The sequence below is a fragment of the Argiope bruennichi genome, chromosome 4 (assembly GCF_947563725.1).
Source record: "Argiope bruennichi chromosome 4, qqArgBrue1.1, whole genome shotgun sequence".
Classification (NCBI taxonomy): domain Eukaryota; kingdom Metazoa; phylum Arthropoda; class Arachnida; order Araneae; family Araneidae; genus Argiope; species Argiope bruennichi.
The window spans coordinates 3,064,875-3,089,120 of NC_079154.1; the positions used below are offsets into that span (position 1 = coordinate 3,064,875).

Genomic DNA, 24,246 nt, shown 5'->3' on the forward strand with positions numbered 1-24,246 from the left:
AAGATGCTTTATAAATTCTATTCATTCTCCAATCACTATTCGTCAGGGTAGAGTGTGTACTCTTAACTATTATAACATTGAATTGCATTGTTCTTTTGAAAGCGCTGCGTATAAATAAAAATTTGATTTCTTGCTAAAATTCGACTTATTTGTTCATGCTGAATATAAATTGAGATTTTTAAAATTCTGCAATGGAAGGATAAGATGCCTGTTTATCTTTAAAGAATTTTTTTTTCCTCTTATGCGAAAAAGAAAATTTTCTAATTGTCAAAAAAGAACAATAGGGAAATGGAATGGAAGGGGAGGAAGAAAATGCATCACCACATTTTAAACTTTCAAAATATTATATATTATTATTATATAAATAATTATTAATTAATTATATAAATTAATTAATTATATAAATTAATTAATTAATTAATTATATAAATTAATTAATTATATAAATTAATTAATTATATAAATTAATTAATTAATTAATTATATAAATATTATAATAAAGTTCAAAATATTATTATTATTATTATTATTTTCAGATTATGTCTAACACGCGTTCTGTTTGTCAATAAGACAACTCACAAACGCAGAGAGTTAGATGGTTGACATTTGAATCAGGCTTTTATCCTAAAAGCGTAAATCTGCGCCGGATTTCAAACTCAGCCGGCAAAATAAAAGTAACATTTATTTAATATATATGTATTTTATTTAACCTTATAAAGGCAGATCGGACGATTTCAGGTGCTTATTATTCAATGGCGACGAATGTTGTTGCTTTCCTAAAGCGTTAATATTATTGGGTTGGCAACTAAGTAATGGGGGATGTTAAATAAGAAGGAAAATTCAAACTTTTTGCTTAAAAATATAACTTTATTCAGTTAGGCATGGTCCATCTTTGTCGATGACATTTTGCCATCTTTCAGGCAGTGTCGTCATTCCAGGTTAATAAAATTTCCGATTTCTGCAAGCAAAAAACTGAATTAAATGGGATTTCACATCATGAGCTTCGTTCAAAATTTTACCATTTAAGAAATTCTGCATGGAACGGAATAAATGGTAATCTGAAGGCCCAAGGTCGGGGCTATAAGGAAGATGTGACAACACATCCCAAACGAGTTCCAATAATTTTTGGCGAGTGACCAAAGATGTATGGAGCTTTGCATTATCATACTGGAAAACATCATTCGATTTGCCAATTCTGTCCGCTTTTTTTTAGCTGCATCGCTCAGCTTGGCGATTGTTGAATGTACTGTTTGAATGAATCGTTTGGTTTCTTGATAAAAGTTGAAAACGCAAAATTCTTTTTTAATTCCACCAAACTGAGAGCATCATCTTTTTTGATGAATCTCAGCTTTTGGTATTGTCTGGGCTGGTGCAACTTCTTCGATCCAAGATCTTTCCTGATGAACGTTATTATAAACTATCCACCTTTCGACACCGATAATGGGTTGTTTCAGAAATGGATCCATTTCGTTGCACTTCAGAAACTCATCACAGATGCTAATGCTTTGCATCAAATGAATTTTCTTAAGCTTATGAGGGATCCATAAAGCGAGTTTCTTGAAGCAGCCAGGTTGTTTTAAATTTTTTTAATGTATGTGCGCGATACATTGATCTTCTCTGCAATCTCATATGTTGTACTACGACGATTTGAATTGATAATACATTTGACAGGGGTCTCATAAGACGTCCATTTTTCAATAAAAATTCACCAGAACGAAATTTGGCAAACCATTTTTGACACCTCCTTACTTTCAAGGCTTTATTCCCATGTAAGGCACATATAGCTTGTGTGCTTGCGATGCATTCTTGTTTTTGTTTTTTTTGAAATAATACAATAAAATATGTCTGAAATGCGCATCTTTTTAAATTGGGATAAAAGCAAATAAAATTACAAATCGATAATTTCTTTTTCTTTGCTAAATTGAAGGCGGAAGTACAAACAACAAGAAAACAATATAGGTCAGTTTCTTTGAACACGCTGACAAAACCAAAGAATATGTTAAATCCGTCTATTGACAAAAGCCACAATGACTTAGTTGCCAATCCAATATTTCACAAATCATATAAAACCCTCTCCCTTTTGTGATTTGCCAAAAACTCTGTGGTTGTGCAGAAAACAAATGTCATTTCCGTGAACATTATGCCTGGTTTGCTAAAAACGTGACATTCTCGATTCGTGGTGACCGTATGAAGTTAGAAACCATTGTGATGTTGCAGATGTGACACAACAGCCAACAGTAGATGGCCAAAATGAAGTTTGATGACATGAACGGTGGTCCTTGAAATGACAGGTGGCAAATGTTCCGTCTTCATTCATACGTGAATGAAGGAAAGGCGAAAATGTTGGATTCATGAAAAAATAGATGGCGGTAGTCTACAAAACACAGATGAACGAAACATATCTTTGATAAGGTCAATATCAAAAAGATCCAAGGAAATTTTTACTTTAGCTCACTTTTTACTGGAAATGGTGCTTTTAGCATGTTTACTGCCATGAGCATCAACTGGGCCACCCTTACTTTCTAATTGTACCGAATCATCCATCTAATTAGATGACTCCCTCTGTACTATACTTGAGAGACAGCAAAGAAGAGTCATATAATTAGATATGTGGTCCGAATATTTAGTAGCAGTGAATTTTAGTATAAGAATAAGTATTCTTGTGAGAAAGCAGTCAGTTCGATTCTGCACATTATCAAGGAGTGAAAACTTCGGAATAACCAACGTTAACAGTAGCTTTCTAATCAGCTGGAAATGGAGCTGAAATCCTTACTAAAAATCCAAATGATCAAGAACTCTACCATCCTGATTCTTGAGAAACTATTAGTTAAAAAATTGGACGGTGCTTACTCAGTCATAATTATAGATATCATTTAGTTTTTCTCTCCAGTTTCATTTTTTCTCAACTGTTTTATTATTTTTTTTAAATCTTATTCTGTCTCACTAATTATTTTTTATTTATTTTGTAACCTCACTATCTGATTATATTGTTTGATATTCCGAAAGATTTCAACGTCAACGAGCCGGTAGCTGTTTTCCATTTTCCTCTTTGATGACAATCCGTTTTCTTTGGTGCTCTCCTACCAGAGTCTGCATTTGGTGGTGATCTTGTGTGCATTCCTGAAATGAATGCGCTTTTGAATTCTGAAATATTCAACAAGCAGCCTCTCCGAATACATTAGCGTCACATTTTGCAGTGATAGCATGATTATTTTAGGAAAGCAGTCGTAATTATGAACCAGAATGTGCCACTTTAGTCAGCTTAATTTAATTAAGTTGCCATTCTGAAATAATATGAGGATGAAGTTTCATACATTTGAACCATGGTAAAATGACAAGGTCGACTCCCTTAGCAAATTTTTATATCTTCCAGTCTCAGAAGGCTTCCTCCTATCCTCGGATTTAAATTGCACTAAGCCCGCATTCAAGGCAGATATTTTATGGGAACGAATTTCGAAACTGTAGCCCTTTGATTCCGAAACCGTATCACTAAAAAGTCCAACCTTTGAGGGATGAACGAAGTTACACCCCTATAATTTTGTACACTAGGCTCGAATTAATTTAAGCTTCTTGATGGATTCAGTTCTTGAAACTTTGATCCTTCAATTCTAAAAACAAGACACTATCAGAACAGTGGTGCTTGATTCGTTATCTACTTCATCAAGTCATGCAGATGGGACTTCTTACTGTTAAACGGAGTCGGTTCCTCCTGTCCTATATTGGCAATGTTAAATTGCCCAAGTAGCTTTTCCTAAAAATGTATTTAAAGACACAAATTTGAATTTTTTTTCTATAGAGTAAGTTAGACGCTTATCTTTGCACTGATGTTAAATTTAAAGAAATCCATATTAGCACAAAATACCTAATGACATTGTTACGATATCGTCACGATATTGGCCAGTATTTAAAATATCGAGAAACATCGTGTAGATATCGTACAATATTTTGTGATAATAGGGTAAATATAGTTTTTGAAAAAATTTTATAAATATCACAGAGAATTTTCCAAAAAATGACTTTTCTAACACGAGATCAATACTATTGAGAGATATTCTTGAAATAACTCAAAAATATCACTTTAAAATTTAAAATATATATTATAAGTATATAATCTTACCTTTTCAAGCCATTCCAGACCCATAGATTAAATTTTTATTTTATCTTAAACATTTTTCCTTTCTTTTTTTATTGAGCAAAGTTATATTTTGCGAGCAATTTTTTATAAAATTATTTATTAAGATATTTGAAAGCAAGGAAAATATATTCACCAGACTATATGCTAACGTTCTCAAGAATTTACAGCTTTGCTGCATTTTTCTCATTAAAAATGCTAGCAGCATCGTGGATACCAACAGTGCTCCAATTTGGTCAAATGTCGAGTTGGAAACACATGACCAAATGACATTTATTCACACATTCGTTTGGATGTTCCCAAGTGCGCGTTTCTACAGAAAATCAGAATAGGTCACTTGGCTTTAACTACAACTACACGTAGCTATATTGGTAGGCACTCCCGTTTAGTTTCAGCCTTTTTGAATGCACACCATGTATCCTTCAAGAGAATAAAAACCATGCTGTGGATTTTAATGAACGGACAATCGGTGCCAAAAAATTGCCCAAATGAGCATCCAAATTGCACCTAGAATGAGCACTCTTAAGATTTTGATGCAAGGCCAAACATGTTAATTCTATTTTTTATCTATTATTGTCATAAAATTCGATTTTACCCCTCATATGTGCTTACAATCGTATAAGCTTTCTCCTTTTGTCTCAGTCTTGATCCCATTCTTTTCATAACACGGCCAATGCATTCAAATTTTTCTAATTGAAACTCGCATCCAAAACGCTTAAGCTAAGTACTTCAACGATAATTACCTTATTACATCACTAAAGTATCCCAAGTAAAGTGTCCACAAGTAGCTACATCACTCAATGACGTATAACAACGCTTCTGCCTACAACCACCGATGTATTATGGTTCTCAATTTGCATCAAAGACTTCCTTAGTCGCACTTAAAAAAGCTTTATTATTGTTTTGAAATCTTGTAGATGGTTGTGGAAGATACATTAAAAACATTTCATCAGCTTCAGCATCTTTACCACTGGAATGTATTGCACACACACATCTAAAATTAAAAGGGCCAATATGCGCAAAGGAACTAAATTCAACTTATGTCATTGAAAAAAATCATTTATATATATATATATATATATATTATATATATGTGTGTGTGTAATGATATTTAAAACTCTTAATTTAATCCAAATTAATTTCCAAAAATTTATCTTAATTTTTTTTTTCTTAACTTTGTCTTAACCCATAGTAAAATATTCTCTTATTTCCTGATCCAATTCCTCTTTCGGTTTAATTAATTCAACTGAAGCTGTATAAAAATTACTGTGCAATCATTTCTACGTATCAAGTGAAAATGATTCATTTGCCCTTGTCCAGGTGAACCCGAGTATTAAATTGACACGTGGCCGGAAATCCCATGCTATATAAGACTAGTGATCATTTGTCCCCCCCCCCCTCACTTCTGTTTTTGTGGCGGACGGGCCTTGTCCGCGTCTCTGCTTGTAAATAATTATACTTTCCCGGAATGGATCCGGAATTAAAAAATACAAAGCATCTTCTATGTCTTCAAACCTGCATTCTGTTTCAATCAAAATAATAGATATTATATATATATAATGGAATTTAAAAAATTATATAGAGTACTGCTGCCCTTAATCAAAATGAGGCCTACATGCATAATTTTTACTAGTCTTAGTAATAATGAACAGGAGATGGAGTTTCATTTTATGGTTATTATCAAATGCTAAATGATAGTTACACAAGTTTTTGATGAAACAGTGTATAAAATTCATTTCATAATGCCACATAAATTATAAAATAAAATATTTTATGTTAAATTCAATAACGATTCTTTTAATATATGATTAAAGCTAAATAAAACTAATGCAGTTTGCAAATTTTATAAAAATTTACTATATTCATAAAATATAAATTTTTGTCAGATAAAACAATATGGTTTAACAAGTCCAGTAATAGTTTGATATCAAAAATAAGAAGGATCATTATATTTTTAAAAAATATTACTTCATATTTCTTTATAAAGTACAGTTAAGCAAATACTTTATAGGTTTCTAAAATATAAATCAATAATTTTCAAAGAAAAAAAAAAGGGAATCAAATTAAAAATTTATTAATCTATATCATTAAAAACCTTGCACATTCTTAATGTATACATTACTCTAGAAATAAGAACTTTCCTTGTTCTAATATTTCACAGTTTTGATATTTTTATTTTTAATTAAATGTACTTTAAACATTTTTAAAAAAATTTGTGCTGAAAGATAATTTGTCAAACATTTATTTTCCATTTTTCCTTATTATGAATCTATTCATTAAAATCGTCAAAAAATTTTAAATTAGTAAAAATACAGAATTAAGAAATGCTCTCTCCTCCCACACCAAAAAAATTTATTATATGTTGTTTAAACATTTAAATCTTACATTGATAAAGCAACACCACAATAGATTATCAATGAAAGAATAAAATTAGTCCTAAAGAAATAATTCAGATATTGCAGCATAAATACATACTTTTAATTATATATAGATTTTTAATTGTTTATGAACAATTAAAAATGCTAACATCGAAATGCTAAACCTGCTCCCAATAAAATGACTATAAATTAAGCTCATTAATTTTAGTCATTTGTATCTATTACTAACAATTAAAAATAACTTAAATTTTCAATATAACATTTATGCATTCAATGATTAGAAGAACCTAAATACTTAATATGCAGTTTGCTTCTACTTCAACTTTACTTGTTCTTGCTAAAAGTATATTTCACTTTCATATTTCCAATTTATTACATACATTTGCCAGATTCACAGTGCATTAATGAATTGATATAAATTTAGATAATTCATTTCTTGTTCCCAAAAAGCAACTGTAATTGATTATTAATGGGTTTGTAACATTTTTGTAACAACTAGCCAAATTTAGAAAATTATTGAAGGAATCTCTTTAACTATAATTCCTAACAATGCCATTCTACAATTCCAAAAATAATTATCAATAAAATTTTAACAATTGTATTTTGCAGTAACTTTCTTATTAAGAAGAATCAACACTAAGCTCAAATAATATCTGTGCACTCTCATATTATATGTATGCAGAGGATTAAATGAGATTTGAGCTAAAAAAAGACAAATAGCCTGAAGCAAAACATTTTTATTACAAAAAGTTAAAACAATGCTGCACCAGTCAGCTGCATCAGAGAAGTACCATTCCAGATGATAACTAGGATTAAAATTTTACTAAGCAAAAATACATAATGTGATCTAAAAAATAGAGTGGTTATAAATACTATACAAAGTTGCATTTTTCAAAAGCCTGGAAGTAAGCTTTACAAAATAACGATACTGCAGTTTGGAAGACTACCGATACATTCAGATCTTCTGGAAATCCTTTCGGCCATTTCGGAGAACAATATAGGGAACACCCAATTCGAACCTAAAATTGAAAACATTTATTGAAATGATACTTCCATATAACTGTGTGCATGTTTCTATTTAGAAGCATAACATATAAAATCCAAACATAATATATTAATTTAGTAAATTTTCAAACTATGCACTATTTTGATCAAGCCATAGATCAATCTTTTAAAAAGTCGATTGAGGACAGGTTAACACATCCCAATTTCAATAAAAATCTAGAATTTAACATATAGAGTACATCACCAATTTTATAATTGATACAATAGATAGCTATTTTCTCATATTTTAATAAATATATTGATGATTCTTTACTAATAAAATAAAGACTGCATTTCGAAATGTCTTTTACTTCAATCACAACAGGGCTACTTGCAACCAAATTTATAACATTGAATTGAAATAACAATAAAAAAGACTAGTTTTCAAACTGGCACAAAAACCAATATAAAAATAATGTGAGCACTTCATAACTAACCAAATAGTCCATGCTTTATTAAAGTTCAATGTGTATATTAATTCCAAAAAATGGAATTCATTTTTATTTTATGCATTGGGTCTTATTTTCTTATTAATCTCATTTATTAGATTAATAATTTTTATTTATTTAACAACACTCAGATGATAAAATGAGATAAAAAATTAAACCCAAAACCAATTTTAGCTAAATATTGTATTAAAAAAACTGTAGTGTGTTCAGCATTTTTGCACTCTTTTACTACACATTATGCAAACATTGCAGCATGTAAAAAGTAAATACAAAAATAATCACATTTTGATTTGATTATTAATGTTATACAACTGTGATGAAAACATACTTTAGCCATAATACTTCAATGAAACAACTTTCTACTTCTTCAGAAAAGTGTAAAGAATTGTTAAGGAAAGCTTAAGAGTTAAAAAAAATATCACTGCCACTACAAGTAAAAGAAAGGTTCATATAGGATTTGGCCTAAGCCCAATTTGTGTGGTACAGTTGAATGATACTGCATTTTCTAAAGAAACTATAAGGGCTTACCTATATACCTAGGCATAAAAAAGCAATAACCATATTATCAAATAAAGTATTCCTATTTAAATTTATCAAAAGAAGAATAACCATCATAAAGAATAAATTTCAAACCTAACTGACACTTTGTAATCATTGCAAGAGGAGTATAGATAGTTTGGACTAAATGATGGATGACCATAATAACATCACATGATTATTAGAAAATTAGGAGAACAGCAAATCTTTTTTAGAGTAACTATTTCTTTACAAATTAATAATGGCCTTATTAAAATTATAACAATCCAATAAACTAAACAAATATCAAAATACAACAGATAAAGTAATCTAAATTGGGACCAGAAGACCATGTAAAAAAATGAGATTAAACAAAACCTTCTGCCAAAAATATTAGTATCAAAGTATTGTGTGTTTTACAGTCAAAAGACTACAAAGAAATGAGGTAAGTCCAAAAGATTTGTCAGCAAAAATCATGCCAATATCGCAACAATAAATCACGAGTGCAATAGCCCCAAATGATTAATTTAGTTCAATTGAAAATATTATATTCAAATGCTCCTAATCCCAGCATGAAATAATCAATTTATTTTTCTATTATTTTGTTGCAAATAGGTTACACTTTCTACTTTCTTCTTGTATGACTGTACCTATTAAATATATTATTAAATGATTTTAAAAGCTACATTTTATGTTTCATTTTATATGGTAAATAACCATATTCACATACCTTTTTAACAATGGGGTCAATGAATGACTCCTATAACTCTTCTTACTTGGGATTTCTAACTGGCATTTGAAAAATAAACAAGTACCAAAGTATCCACAATTATCAAATTTTTGATAACTGTGGTAATACTTCTAAAGCCAATGTGAAAGATTTTGAATTGATTTTCTACTTTTTTTATAAGTTATTCAATATTCCCAAGATAAATGTAACATTTTAATAATTTTATGAAATTTTAAACTTTAGACAAAAGTATAAATTTTAAAGCTCTAAAAACATTTTTCCAATATCATTTCCTTTAACAATAAAATATTTACTAAGAATTGAAAATCTGAAATGTTACAAAGTAATAAAAGTTATATAGTTTCAATAAAAACTATAAAACGATGGATATATTTTATGATAATGTCAAATTTTTCTACAGAATAAACAATTACTGTAACAAGATCAAAATCCTAAAAATAGATTTGATTTGGAAATTTAAAATGTTTCAAATTCAACAACATTAGAAAATATAATCATTAATTCATATATTTTTAAATGAATACTGAAATAACTTAGTATTTTGAATTGTAAAGCGAGTACATAATAACTGTTTAGCTTAATAAGATGTTTTTAAAAAATTTCAAATTTTGTTTAGTGAAATAAATAAGTAAACAAACACATTTGAATTACAAATGATGGCCAATTGCAGAAATTACTGACTAGCAGTAAATATTCTTAATTATCCAAAGAAAATTCTATATTATATATATATAATGCTACTAAAGTTATAAAATCTATCATACCTGTCTGAAGGCCAAAATCTAATTGTTGGTAATTGTTCAGGAACAGTATCCATTGCATCAAAATAAGCAAATAAAACACAAGCACTATAAGCAACAATTGCAATCAAAATATGCCATGCACCATGGAGATATGGAAAATTCAATTTGGACCAAATTTCACAAAACAGACGATCATTGATCCAACACATTAAAGCAGCCATCCAAACCCATGCACATCGGTATCCAAGCTTAACAACCCTCATATTTTTGCACCTATATGAGATTTTAAAAAGAAATCAGAATAAGTAATTGATAGAGATACAAAAAAAAAAAATTAAGTAAATTATTATAAATACAAAAAAAGAGAAGATCATGCAGTGCTTATTTTGTTAAATAAATTATGCTTGTTTCATTTGATGTTGAATATTTTACACACTTTCCAGATGGTTCTTTTTATCTTCAAAATTTACTGCTTTAATCATTTGTTTCTTTAGTTAATTTTTATATTATATATATATATATATATATATATATATATATATATATATATATATATATATATATATATATATATATATACCATGTTTCAGTTCTTAAGCTTAATTGATCAATGAAAATAATAAAATGGTATTTTATCTGAGAAAAACTGACTAAATAAGAGCAAATTTCAATGGTATGCCTTTCAGAACATTGAGGGGAAAAAAAGAGGAAATGTAAAAAGAAAATATATACTAATTGCACATTTATTCAATCTTAAATAATCTTTATTTATATGCATTGATTTAACTGTGTATTAATAACAGTATTCACAATATAATATTTAAAAAAAATTATGACTTATGAATTGTAATATTCAATGCAATAGCAATTTAATTCCATTATGATGATATTTTTCTTCCTGATAAAAACAATCAAAATAGAGTATTCTTTTTTCGACAAATGTCAGCAATTTAATTTTAGCCACCTGATATACTACACAGGTCACAATTAAAGGTTTAGCAAGATAAACTAGATAACTTACTTTTTAATATTTTTTTATTCATTAACTATTGAAAAGAAAATGTTATCAAACAATTATGGTTTGATAGTCAAATTTATTTAAAATGAATCTGAACTGTTAACCTCAAATTTGTTTTTATCTTTAATAAGCCCTCATAAAAATAAGTTCCATTAACCCAAGATTGCTCAAGGAAATCTTTAAAACTACTTTTTAATTTTGTTCAGAAAAAAAAAAATAATTCCATTATAATGAAACAATTTCTCAGATTTTATGTGACTTTTTATAAATGATACAAGAGCATTTTTAATTATTACATTTATATTACCTCTTCTTTGTTTCTGATATAAGTAAGTCTAATACCTACCTATATTGCCCAAAATCAGTTATTGTAACTGCTTGGGAGATTTAATTAAATGTATTTTATTACTGAATTTTGTAAATTATTTTCAGACATTACAAAATTTAGCATTTATATTTTTCACAGAAAATTTCCTCGTTTATGTGTTTCTTTGCGCTTCATTGTTGTCCATATGCACAAAAGTCACGTGCATACCATTTCTTCCAGTGATAAGTATTATATCAATCCCCACAATCAGCACAAAATTTAAAGTTGCACAGCAAATAAAGAGTAACAATTTTTATTCTTAACTTTTTGCAGTGATTCATTTTACATTATTTGCCTTGAATTAATGAAAAGAATGTCTAATATAAGTATGTAAATGCAGGTTTGCCAAAAATTTATGCAAAAACATTTTACCACAAATCTGTAAAAAAATGTATAAATAATAATAGTACTGTTTGTTTTCTATGTAAAGTAAATTTTCTTTATAAATGTGTTAACTTTAAATACATGTATTTATGCACTGATGATTTTTTCACAAGTCAGTCATTTTTAACTACTTTGCGTTAATTGTATAGTAAATTTTAGTCTTTCAAGCGTTAAAATCCAATTAAATGAAAAATAAATATTAGACCATTATCAGAATGATTTTATAATTAATAAAATTATCAATTCATATTCTGTAGAATTTTTTAAATCCATGGAAGCATATTTTTTACTAACATGCTTTTGTATGTCAAGTCAATCATGCTCAAACTATTTTTTAAGAATGGCAAAGTCAGTACTATGTTTAAGACTTATAATAGTAGTGAGAAGACAAAATTATATGAGAGATCCAAAATTGTTTTATTATTAAAAGCACAAGAGGCTTTTACATAAGCTATAAGGATTTAAATTATTCCAATTTGAATAATCTTAACTTCTTAATTTAGAATTCAAAGAGACCTTATAATAATATATGAGCCGTTTATTTTGAAAGTGGGGCAAGTCCATTTTTGGAAAAAATGGAGATAATGTCAGTTATAGATAAAACTTGTTATGATCTTTTTACGAGTAAAAAATTTATAGTAAAAAAATATTTAGATTCTAGTATTTTGGAGATGGAAGTTTTAGCTCTTAACAGTATTGAAAATCTGTTTATTTTGAAAGTGGTGCAAGTCTATCTTAGATTGCCATAATATATTTGACCGAATATATTACTGCAAAATTTAGCTCCGTTTGCTCTATGTGAAGGAAATGTGGCCATTTGACATCATGTCTGAAATCTAAGGTGTTTCTATTTATCTATTTTTGATAATGAAAATCGGTGGTTGTACAGTATTTTATAAATAATAAAAAAGTATATCTTAATTTTGTGTGTCGATAATAATGTTAACTTCCATCAACGATTATTCAGTCCAGTGACAATGAAATAAATATCATTGATCACAAATTTTTATTGTCAGGACATTCATTTCTACCAAACGATCGTGATTTTGGAGTGGAACTACCCAGTAACTATTCAATCCAGAAACCAGTTCTTTACATATTCCCCAGGACTACTATAAAGTAATACAAAATTGTCGAAAACAAATTTTTTGCACATGGAAATTTATTTTCAACCCAACCTCTGGAAAAAGCGGTTTTAAAAAGAAAGAAAAATACCGATGTAGAAACCGTGAATTGATTAACTATATGCTGGATCAGATTTACAAAGGATGCACCATGCAAAATGTTGAACAAAACTTCGATAGAACGAGATTTTGAATTTAAAATTATCGATTTGTCAACACAATGAGGAAGGTAAATAATTCCTAGTAATTTCAGATATATAAAATTATCTTTTATGTAAGAAAAAAAGGAGATTTATTACATCTGAAAAATACAAGGATATGATGGATTTATTACTATATATACCTCCCGTTCATCATGAATTTTTTTAAAATGTTAAATCTTGAATAAAATTCAAATTGATTATACCTACATATAAACTGAAATATATAATTTCATTGAAATTCTTAATAAAACTAAATTGTTTGTTGTTATGTTATATTTTCTATTAGAATATTCATTGTTTTGTTTCCCTTTTTATCAAATAAATAAATATTTTTAAAAATTTGAATAGTATTTTGTTTTTATTCTTAAAAATATGCTGATGCAACTGAAATATTATTTCCCAATTAAATGAATGATTGCAATTATTCTTTAATTTTGAAAATGAGGCAAGTTCATTTAGTTATAATGTAACTCTTATTTTTTTAGTCAGCACTGAAAACACTATTGGACTAAACCTACATTATCTGGTACCACAAAATACAAAAAATATATCTATTAATATTTACCAATATTTTTAAAGTTCTTGAAAAGCAAACCTAAAAATTTCTCGCAATAACAAAAAATGGACTTGCCCCATTTTCAAAATAAACGGCTCAATTTTGAAAGTGAGGCAAGTCAATTTAGTTATAATGGAGCTCTTATTTTTTTAGTCAGCACTGTAAACACTATTGGATTATAAACTTACATTATCTGTTACCACATAATACAAAAAATATATCTATTAATACTTACCAATATTTTTAAATTTATTGAAATGCAAACCTTTAAATATCTCGCAATAACAAAAAAATGGACTTGCCCCATTTTCAAAATAAACGGCCCATATCTTGTAATACCTACATTTAGAATTTTAAAAATTCCACTCTTCATTTCACAAAGTTAATAAATTTTCAGTGGAATCCTTTATAATGACTAATAATACTAATTTTGAACAGAGATTGGTTATAAAAAGAGAAATTGATATATTGTTTTATGTTTATATGGCACCATGCCAATATGACATGTTGTATATAAACATCAATGTTATCAAATCAATTCAATTTCCTTTCATAACAGCTAAATACATACAGTCAAAAGTATAAAAAGCAGAAATAGATATTTATGCTAATCTTTTATCACACAAATTCAGAAAAAAGGAAATAGACATAAAATTCAAAATATGTTTTCTGATAAGTAGGATGAACTTGACATTTTATAAAATTGTTACAATAAGCACCAGGAAAAGCAGAAGTATTCTGTACAATAAGAATAAATCAAAAGAAATGGTTTTTCAAAGAGAAAATTACTGGACACTTTCTCAATCAGCATCATATACATATAAGTGATGTTTTGATTTTCTTATCAGAATCAAGCATCATATATATATGCAAAAATTAATATTATTAATATCATAAATATGTCAGATGCTCATTATCAGTTTATGAAAATTATTTGTATTAAATCAATAATAATGTAATAATGGAATATTAATAAAAAAAATAATAATTTCTAGATTTTAAAAAAACTTAAAAAATTTTCTTCATCTACTAAGAAAATTTCAAAAAAATTAATATGCATTTCTGTGAAAAACATAAAACAATTATAGAATTACTAATTAGATTAGATATATAAATAAATACATTATTTCACTTTGTAAAAAAAAGACTATGTTTCTCCTTTTTTATTTAATTAATTTCCTTGACAATTAGTGTTATAGTTAAATTATAAAATATTTGGAATGCAGTGTAAAATGTTTTTTTCCTGAAGTTCCAAGTAGCAAATATTTTAAGTAACAATACAAAAGTATAAATAAAAGATATACATAACTTACCTTCGAATCTCAAGAATTAATAGAGCAGTAGCTGGTATTCCCAAACCCATCAAAGCAAAAGCATTTAAAGGTGGGTGAATGCATACCATCAGAGTCGCAGCGCAAGATAATATAAACACAGAAAGCTGGAAATTTTTCCTGAAATTTAACATTACTTAATAAATGGCAATAATTAACTTCATTAATGTCAAATAATTAAAAAAAATTAAAACATTGCAATGAATCAATTCTTAATTAAAAATGTAACAAAAAGTAAACAACCTAAACAGTATTGAAAATCAAAATATTAAGTCAACCACTACTTTAGAATAATTTCATTTCAGACAATTATTACTTTCATATCTCATATCATTAACTAATTAGTTCTAAGATTCCTATATCAACATCGTCCCTCTTCTTTCACAATAATATTAGTCAATGTTGATAGAATTCTTAATTGATTAAATAACCAAACTGGCTGTTTCCCTTTTTCATGTTCAAATCAAAAGCAAATTATTCTTAAAGATTTGTATATTTCCTGATAATTCCAAGAATGAAACATTCTTAAAATTTCAGAATTTCCTTTGATTCCATTTTAAAATCTTATTTATAAGAGTTTAAACATCTACTATGGAAATAACTAGCTTGGTTATAAGTATAGCTGCATGGAGATTTAATGTGTTTTTAAACAACTAAAGTTTGCAAAATATATTTATTAACCACTAGCTTGAAAAAAACATTCTTCTGTTCAAATTTAGTGGTTTTTAAAATTAGTATTTAAATTTAAAATTAATTTAAAGTGTAAAATTAATTTTAAATATAACAAATTAGTATATATTGCTATATACTTTTAAAAACAAATAAAAATTAATCAGAAAAAGAAAACTTGAAAATAATGTGAATTATTTATAAATTTTAATAATATTATATCTTATAAAGCCACACTTAAGTTTCGGCAACAGTTGTAAAAATAGTTTTCCATGCACAAGTTAAAAAAAAAAAAGTCTCAGATTTATTTTTTAAAAAATAGAATTTTCTTCTTAAAAGAAATAATGGAACTTTCAATTAAGATTAAAATAAAGCAATTGAGATTTAGAGAGATTAAATCCACCCACTTTTTCCTTTGTTTGGTGAGCATAAAATATGCACAAATCACAGAATAATAGTCACATATATTTAGTTTTCTTGAAATAAACAGAAAACAAAATCATTTTATTTTGTAGAATCAATCCATGCAACATTATTTTTAAAACTATTAAACTATGTGCAGTCACATCTTTTGAATCATTTTTACATGCATCTCAAAAACCAAAGCTCATTCATTTTTAAATATATTTTATCATATTGCTAGATCAAGATTTATTCCAATTAAAGAATTTTTATGTTAATTAGGCAAACAGCTTTAAATTCTTGGTGGATAATTAAGAAAGCAAAAATTTATTTAAGACTATAAAAAATAAAGATACAAAAAGAACTAATTAAGTCTTTATACAAGTGCAAAATAAATACAATGACATAAAAAATAAATTTGGTTTTTTCAACATATTTTTTATTACAGTTAATTTTGACACTGATGTATTTGATGATTTTGAAGCCAGGATAACATTTCTAAAGCACTTATTCAAATTTAATTCCTCTAAGGTGACATTGGTTCCAATTTTCAGTAGTTATACAATTAAAAAATAAATTAATTCTATGAATTTTAGATTTGGCACTAAAATTCATAGAAATTTCATCTTTTCTGGACCTTCATTTTTTTTTATATGATCACCAAAGGATGCCAAGAACTAATATGGTACATAAATCAATGGTTATGAATCTTACTATACAACAGGTGATGCAATCATAATGGAAAATGGATTTTAATTCAATGCTTTACTTTTTACATAAATGCATATAGTTTGGTATGTATAATTACCTTCTGTTACTATAGCATCTTAAGAAATACCTATAATTGTAAGTAAGAGTTTTGGAGTTTTTTTCTGCATAAGTTTGTTACAGCATAGCTGCATTCAAATTATAATTCATTAATCTAATAAAAATAATTATAATTTCATAATATGCAATTTCAACTATCTAATTATTATTTCATGGACACAAAACAGGTTGTACAAAGTTGAATAAAACTTTTAAATATTAAATAATTGATATTTAATAATTAAATAAAGAAATGAAACATTGATGAGTATAACAAGACTTTAAGAAAATCCCTATGCTTAATTGAATTTTAATTTAATATTGTAATAAAAAATGTAAATTTATCAAAAGAAAATAATCTACATTAAGAATAAGCAACCGTATGAATCGCATTATAAAATTTAAAGGCAGATGTATTAAATACAAGCCTATATAAAATTACTAGAAATTACTTATATACACTTGAAATGAAAATTAATATTTCTGTATGTTCTTATTTAGCTTGGCATATAATCTGTAGATTATGTCACATATGATACAAAAAAATCATTTAAAATTCTCCATGTAGTAGATCATTGGTCAAAGAGCTAACACCATGATATGCAACTACTTTTTGGGTGGCCAGTTCTAATTAAAAAAAGTTTTTTTAATGTAATAAGATTTTAATTAATTCTAACTTAATCAAATTTCAGTTTTTTTTTTCCTTTTTTTTTCTGGAAAAACAAAATAAGTTTAAAATCACTTTAAATTAAAAAAAAAATAGCTTTGTAATAATATCAGTTTTATTTCTATGCAATACTTCTCTACTTTAAAAAAAAAAATTTCAAAATTTATTATGAAGGTTAATTAAATGGATACAAAACATTAATTTATTAGTGAAATAGCCAATAGGCTGTTTAATAATGAAGCTGTCTTTTATATATAACTTTTAATTCAAAAAATTGGTAAGTTTGCAATTCAAAGATATTTATTTTCAAGATTTGCATGTATATTTTGCTTTAAATTTAATGAGCAAAACATTTCATACAAAACATTTGAATAAGAAATAAGAATATGTAATTTACAGACAATAAAAAAAATAACAATTTAATATGTTAATATGCTATAATGTTAAACATGGAGACTCAAATTTTTTTATTTTTAAAACTAAAATTTGGAAGAGAGAAAACAAAAAATTAATAAAATATTAATTTAATAGCAAAAGTTTTTTTTTTTTCTTTCTCTACAATAAACCATTTTAAATATAAATCTAATCAATATTTGTCAATTTACAAAAATAAACACTGATTTTTTTTTCTTATTTAAAGATATGATTTATATGGCACTAAAATGTTTACATTTTTTTTTTATTTTTATTTAAAGGTAATAAAAATATATGTGGCATTTTGGAAAGTGATATCAATCTCCTTTAAAAAGCATATTATTCACATGCGCACACAATTTTTAAAAAAAATTATTGAATATTTTATTTTTAAAAACACAATTTTGTTTCATTCAATACATTTTTTTTCATACATAAGCTATGAAATTAAAACTAGATTAGTTGGTGAAAGGAGAGTATAAAAAAAGTTGGTACAAATAAGAAAATTACATCTTAATCATAATAGTAATTTTTTTCATATAAATTAATAAATCATAATTTTTTACCATAACTATCCAATTTCAAAAGTAAAAATATTTTGAAATGAAACAAATGGCAATTTAAATTAAAAATTACAATTGTGCTATTCATTAGCAGAAATAACCAAGATAAATCAATATTGGCTCCTATGTTTATATTCATATATCTTTTGATATCACAGCTTTCTGTAGCAAATTCATATATATTCTGTAAATTCATGTTCACTTAAATTAATTTTTTTTTATCATGTTACATAATATTGATCGCACCTCATTTTCAATTTTGATTACAAAGATGCTCAACTAAGATATTTTCACTTACTCATTCATGCAAAATAAATCAAATTTATATAGTGTATTTTTCAGTCTTATAAATTCTACTGACTAGAATGAAAAAACAATTACCTTTCCTTGAAGCCATATGAGAAGTAACGTCTTGGAAGCCACATAGCAAAGGCTGCCATTAACAACCAAAGTATAGCAACTTCATCCAACAACTGCCCAACAAGACTAAGAGTTGCATGGAAATACGCTGATGTTAAACCAACTGTTAAAAGCAAACCCCAGATCAGATAAACACCTCGATTCACACATTGAGCATATTCCCTGAACAGAGTAGTCAGTAGAGGTGGATAAATGAAGAACAAAATGTTACTAAACTGAAAATGTAACAAAAAGAAACATAATTAATTGAAAGATTAAAACAAAACATAATATAAAACATAAACATGTGCAAATAATAAAATTATTTACAAAAAACATCATAGAAATGTAACAAAAAAATAAATATTGAATGAAAATTTTATTCAAGGAACACTTTAAAAAAATTTTTCAAGTAATACATGAATTTAAAAAAAAAAAAATCTGTAAGGCTATAGCACAAAATTATTCAAGAGACAAAAATTGTGATATGTTTATTTTCTTAAAACTCTCAGAATTATGTGGTAAAATAATTTCAATTATTTAAATATTTCCTTATTTAAATAATTGAATTGAATATGATAAAACATGAAAATGTGATAATGATACAAGTTCAAAACTATAAACAGTAATAAGACAGAAGTTCATACAAAAATATATTAACTGAAATTACAATTTTATAAATTTAATCTTTTTAAATTCAAAAACTAATTACTAATTACTCTCAAATTATTTTTGGTATAACTGGATGCATATCAAAAATATTACATTAGTTTGTAATTAAATAATAAGATATTGTAAGGCATAAAAGAATAAACATAATTAAGTGAAAACCTTATTTTTAAAACTGTACATCTGTGTTTTGATTGTAATTTGATACATTGAAAAATACACAATTAATTACTATTTAATATATAGATATAACATATCAATAAGTTATTTTTGTGTGCAAATAAAAATAAGGAATATGTTATATTGAAAATTTTCAAAAAACTGCTATGCATTTAGATTTAAAAAAAATTATGACCTGAAATTGAAATTTGATTACATATACAAACTTTATTAGTATGCCAGCATGACTTTAAAATCTGGAGAATGCAATATCAGGAAGTTACAGTCTAATTGTTAGTTTTGGTAGCAATCTTTCTGATAAGTCACATATATTTCAACACAAAATTAAGATAAGACATTTGACAGATGTTAGATTTACAACTAAAAAAAAACCATCAAGTTTATTTAACTTATGATAATGTGATCTCAGTTACTAGTTTTATTTCACTGCTCTTGAGAAAAAAAAAATGAAGATTCTTTTATATGTTGTGCATTATTGATTTTTAACTTTTTTTTTACTAATTACTTAAAATAAGTAAAAATGTTTTAACATATTTGAACGAAAAAGCACTTTGCTTTTCTATAGGTAAACTTTTCTAGCTCAAATTATTGCTGGAGGAGAGGAGGGGAAGAAAAAAAAACAGTCTTAAAAAAATAATTTATGTTTTAAATTATACATCTGTATCAGAAGTATCTGTATTAATCAATTAAAATTATTAACTGATATTCAGATCATATTACCATCATCTTTATAACAACCCTTATTATACCCAAATAAAAAGCATAAATTATTTTTAAAAGCAGATTAATCTGATGATACCAAATGGTATTAAAGACAATGAAAAGTATGATTATAAATAGATAGACAGCAAATACTTTTTTTCTTTTCAAATCCAATTTCATTTTTATGTTATTATTCTATAGATTATTCTCATGAATTAAATACTAGTTATATTAAACTAAAATAAAAATTGTTTTTCCAATTTTATTATTCACACAATAAAAAAAAGATAAAGATATTAACTAATTTAATTTGATACTTACAGTATTAACAAATTCTGCTATAACTGGTGAAAATAAATAATTCCCTTCACACCAATCAATGGGTGAAGTTCCTCTTCTTAGAGGCCAAGGTGAATGTTGCATTTCGACAGTTTTAATATTCCTACAGAATATATTAATATAAATAATATAGAAAACTTTAAAATATTTTAATACATTTTTGCCAAATTATTCCATTTACAAAAAACAGACAGCAGAAATACTAGCAGATTATTTTCAATATCTGATACAGCAGAAATCTAAATATCATATTACTAAATATATTATAACACTAAGTAAACATTATAAAACTACTCATCAGCTGAAATACAAAATTTGACAATATGAAATATATTCTAAAGAACAAATTCTCTTAAAATTTTTACATTTTCAATACTATTTACGAGAATAAAACTTTATGGCTAGAGTTAATTTAGAAAATAGGCATGAAAGAGAAGCACTACACTATTAATCATTAAGAAATTAAGAGAAATTTGAATCAAAGATTATTTTCAGGAAATTTTAATGAGGTCTTTCACATTGTGATTAATTTTTTCAATATATATAAAAAACTAATAAAAATAATCTGCTAAATATAATTATATTAAAATACTTATCAATTTCAAATACTAAATTAATGAAAAACACTTTATATTTAATTTACTAACAGATAATCTATATTCCTTTCTAAAAAAGAGATAAGTTTTTAGTCAAGTTGCAATACTAGAACTGTAATATTGGTAATATGAGAAAGCATGAAACTAATAGTTAAAGATAAGTTCCCTTTTTCATGCCTTGCAAAATAAAGCATCTGAAGTTACATAAATACATTACAACCACACAATTTTGATATTATTAAAATAATCAACAGAAGAAATAAATAGCATTTCAATTACAAGAGTTCCTGTTTCATCTACTACAGAGTTTTCTGTTCTGTTTTATCTATTAAATTGCTTAACACTACATATACAGATGTAACACAATCACTTTACTCTAGGAAGTTCACTAAGGAGATTAACATTTTTCAGTAGTATGAGCTCAGCTTTTTAAATAATCTCTACTTTCATGTCATGTGTGTCTGACATTCTTTGTCCTTATCAAATAAAAAGTTGCCGTAGAAGAATTATACTGCAGTAATTTCAAAAAGCAAAGCATTAAATTTCAGAGCACATTTCAGAGCAAAGCATTAAAAATATTTCTGAAACATTGCTTTTCATCATAAATAATTCATTCTTTCAATGCAAAAATACATATCTTAATTTCTAAAATATAAAAATAAATTATTCTTGTGATAATCTACTTTATTAAGACATATCTAATAATTTAGTAGAAACTTTTCTTTTAACAGTTTCTGTACTTTTTTCTTTAATATAATTTTCTTTCAATTTCTTTTCTTCCTTTCTTTTAAAGAATTTGTTCTATTATTTATGTTTTAATAAATTAAAATAATTTTTTTATGTTCTGATAAATTGAGCATTTTTTTAAAACAATTCACTTGAGCTAAATTATACTATTTTAAGGAAATATCAAGAGGCTTAGTCATATATTACAAAAAAAAAAAAAAAAAAAAAAAGTGAAAATTTATGTAGTGAGTTGAAATATTGAAAAAGAATATGAATTAAGATACTATGCATACATACTATAATAAATGGAAAGCTATTTAACATTAACAGATTCAAAATAATCTAAAATTTAAAGAATACTTTACTTGCTATAATATATTTACATATTTAACAAAACATACAAAAATGATAGTATACAACACCTTCAAAATATGTGGATCATCAACATCACAAGAATATAAATAATGGTATTAATATGGTATAAATCTAAAATAAATTAATAAGTTAGGTAGCATTCAATAAATCAAAACATAATATTTCATTTGAAAAATTTAAGATTATTATTTTATATTTCTCCTCGGAAATGAAAAGCTTGTTATAAATTTCTAAAAAGGTACGTAAGATTAAAAAAAAAAAAAAAAAAAAAAAAATTAAGTAAACTAAAAAAAATTTATTTTCTAAAATCAATTGTAAGATCAAAGCACAGTACGCGTTTAATCTTAACTACATTTAAGTAACAGAACAAAATAAAAATGAGAGAAAGCAATTTATGAAACACATAAAATAAAATAAAGCAATAAAAAACATTAATACAATTGAAGATAAAAATAGGATAAAATAAATAACAAAAATTCAGAGAAAGCATACAGCTAAATAAGTAATTTATGATATCCGTAAAATCAAATTAAATAAACAAAGCATTAAAAATACATTAATATAGTTGGTAATAAAAAAAAATAAGAACCACAAATATAAATTCAGACAACTTATGAGTTACATAAAATCACATTAATTTATTGATACATAAATTGAAATTAAATAAACAAAGCATTGAACGCGCATTAATATAATAAAAAATAAGAACCACGAATAAAAATTAAAAGAATACGTACATCTATACAATTAAATAAGTGAAGCTAAATACGAGGTTCATTAAACCAAGTTTTCCGAAATAATTACGAAGTTGCAGAACATACACCAATTCAACAGATGGGGAGACGGACAAAAGAATTGTCAATTTAAGAAAAACTCTTTATACTATTTTTTATCGTCACTGCCTGCCAAATGCTTGAAAATTATCTTATCCATTCGTGCATAAAACCAAGCACACTAGTGGTTGCGTAGGAGGTTTCGAAATTTAAAGCGAAGTACTTTGTTAATTCAGATGAGTTGAAAAAAGAACTGGAACATCGCAAATGAAAACAACAGCACGCAACTGAAAAAGTAGAAAACAATCAGTGTCTGTTGCCAGGCAAGGAAAGTCGAAGATGAAGTAAGAACAGTAATGATGCAAGAGAGAAAATCTTTATGATCATTGGTCGAGGACATATGCCTTCAGGCAATAGGAAAACAGCCGCCTATATAGCTAAATGGTTGCTGACTAATATATTCTGATGCAATTACATCGTATTGGAATGAAATCCAATGGATTTATAACCTATAATCCAATGGATTTATGGGCTATTTCATATATTCATCATGCATCTTCTGTTAAAAAAGCTTTCGCTTATCTGAACAGGCTAATTTCCCAAGATTCTTCGTCTTTTTTTCTTTTTTTTTTTCTCAAAATATTGTTGTTGAATATTTTTAATAAATCTGCATTCTTTATCTTTTATCAAATCGTCTAATCCAAATTTAAGACAAGTTCTTTCTTTATATCCTCAATACATCTAATTAATAATAAATTTCCTTATCATTAAGCAGTTGGCTGGCGTGGCGAATATACTGAATAAATGAGTTTATAAGAAAGATTGTTTTGCAAGTTTGTAGGAAAATAAATCAGTTATAAATGAAAGTATGCTATAATATAAACAAGTAATATATATATATATATATATATATATATATGGGATGATATTTTAAACTCTTAATTTCAATTTAATTATTTCCAAGATTTT

The 24,246-nt window shown here is 26.0% G+C and overlaps 1 protein-coding gene across 1 annotated transcript; it reads right to left on the reverse strand.

Annotated features, from left to right (window-relative positions):
- Positions 1-7,232: 7,232 nt before the first annotated feature.
- LOC129966010 (alkaline ceramidase 2-like) lies at positions 7,233-23,607 on the reverse strand. Its single transcript, XM_056080341.1, has 6 exons — positions 23,242-23,607; positions 20,790-20,910; positions 18,900-19,153; positions 14,979-15,116; positions 10,035-10,286; positions 7,233-7,529 (listed from the first exon to the last, which is right to left on the reverse strand). Coding segments are annotated over exons 1-6 (831 nt in total). The 5' UTR covers positions 23,244-23,607; the 3' UTR covers positions 7,233-7,465.
- Positions 23,608-24,246: the final 639 nt, after the last annotated feature.

Coding starts and splice junctions, on each gene's coding strand:
- LOC129966010 (XM_056080341.1), bottom strand. Junction 19,154..20,789: donor TAGCAGAATTTGTTAATACT/GTAAGTATCAAA, acceptor TTACATTTTCAG/TTTAGTAACATTTTGTTCTT. Junction 10,287..14,978: donor TTAATTCTTGAGATTCGAAG/GTAAGTTATGTA, acceptor AATCTCATATAG/GTGCAAAAATATGAGGGTTG.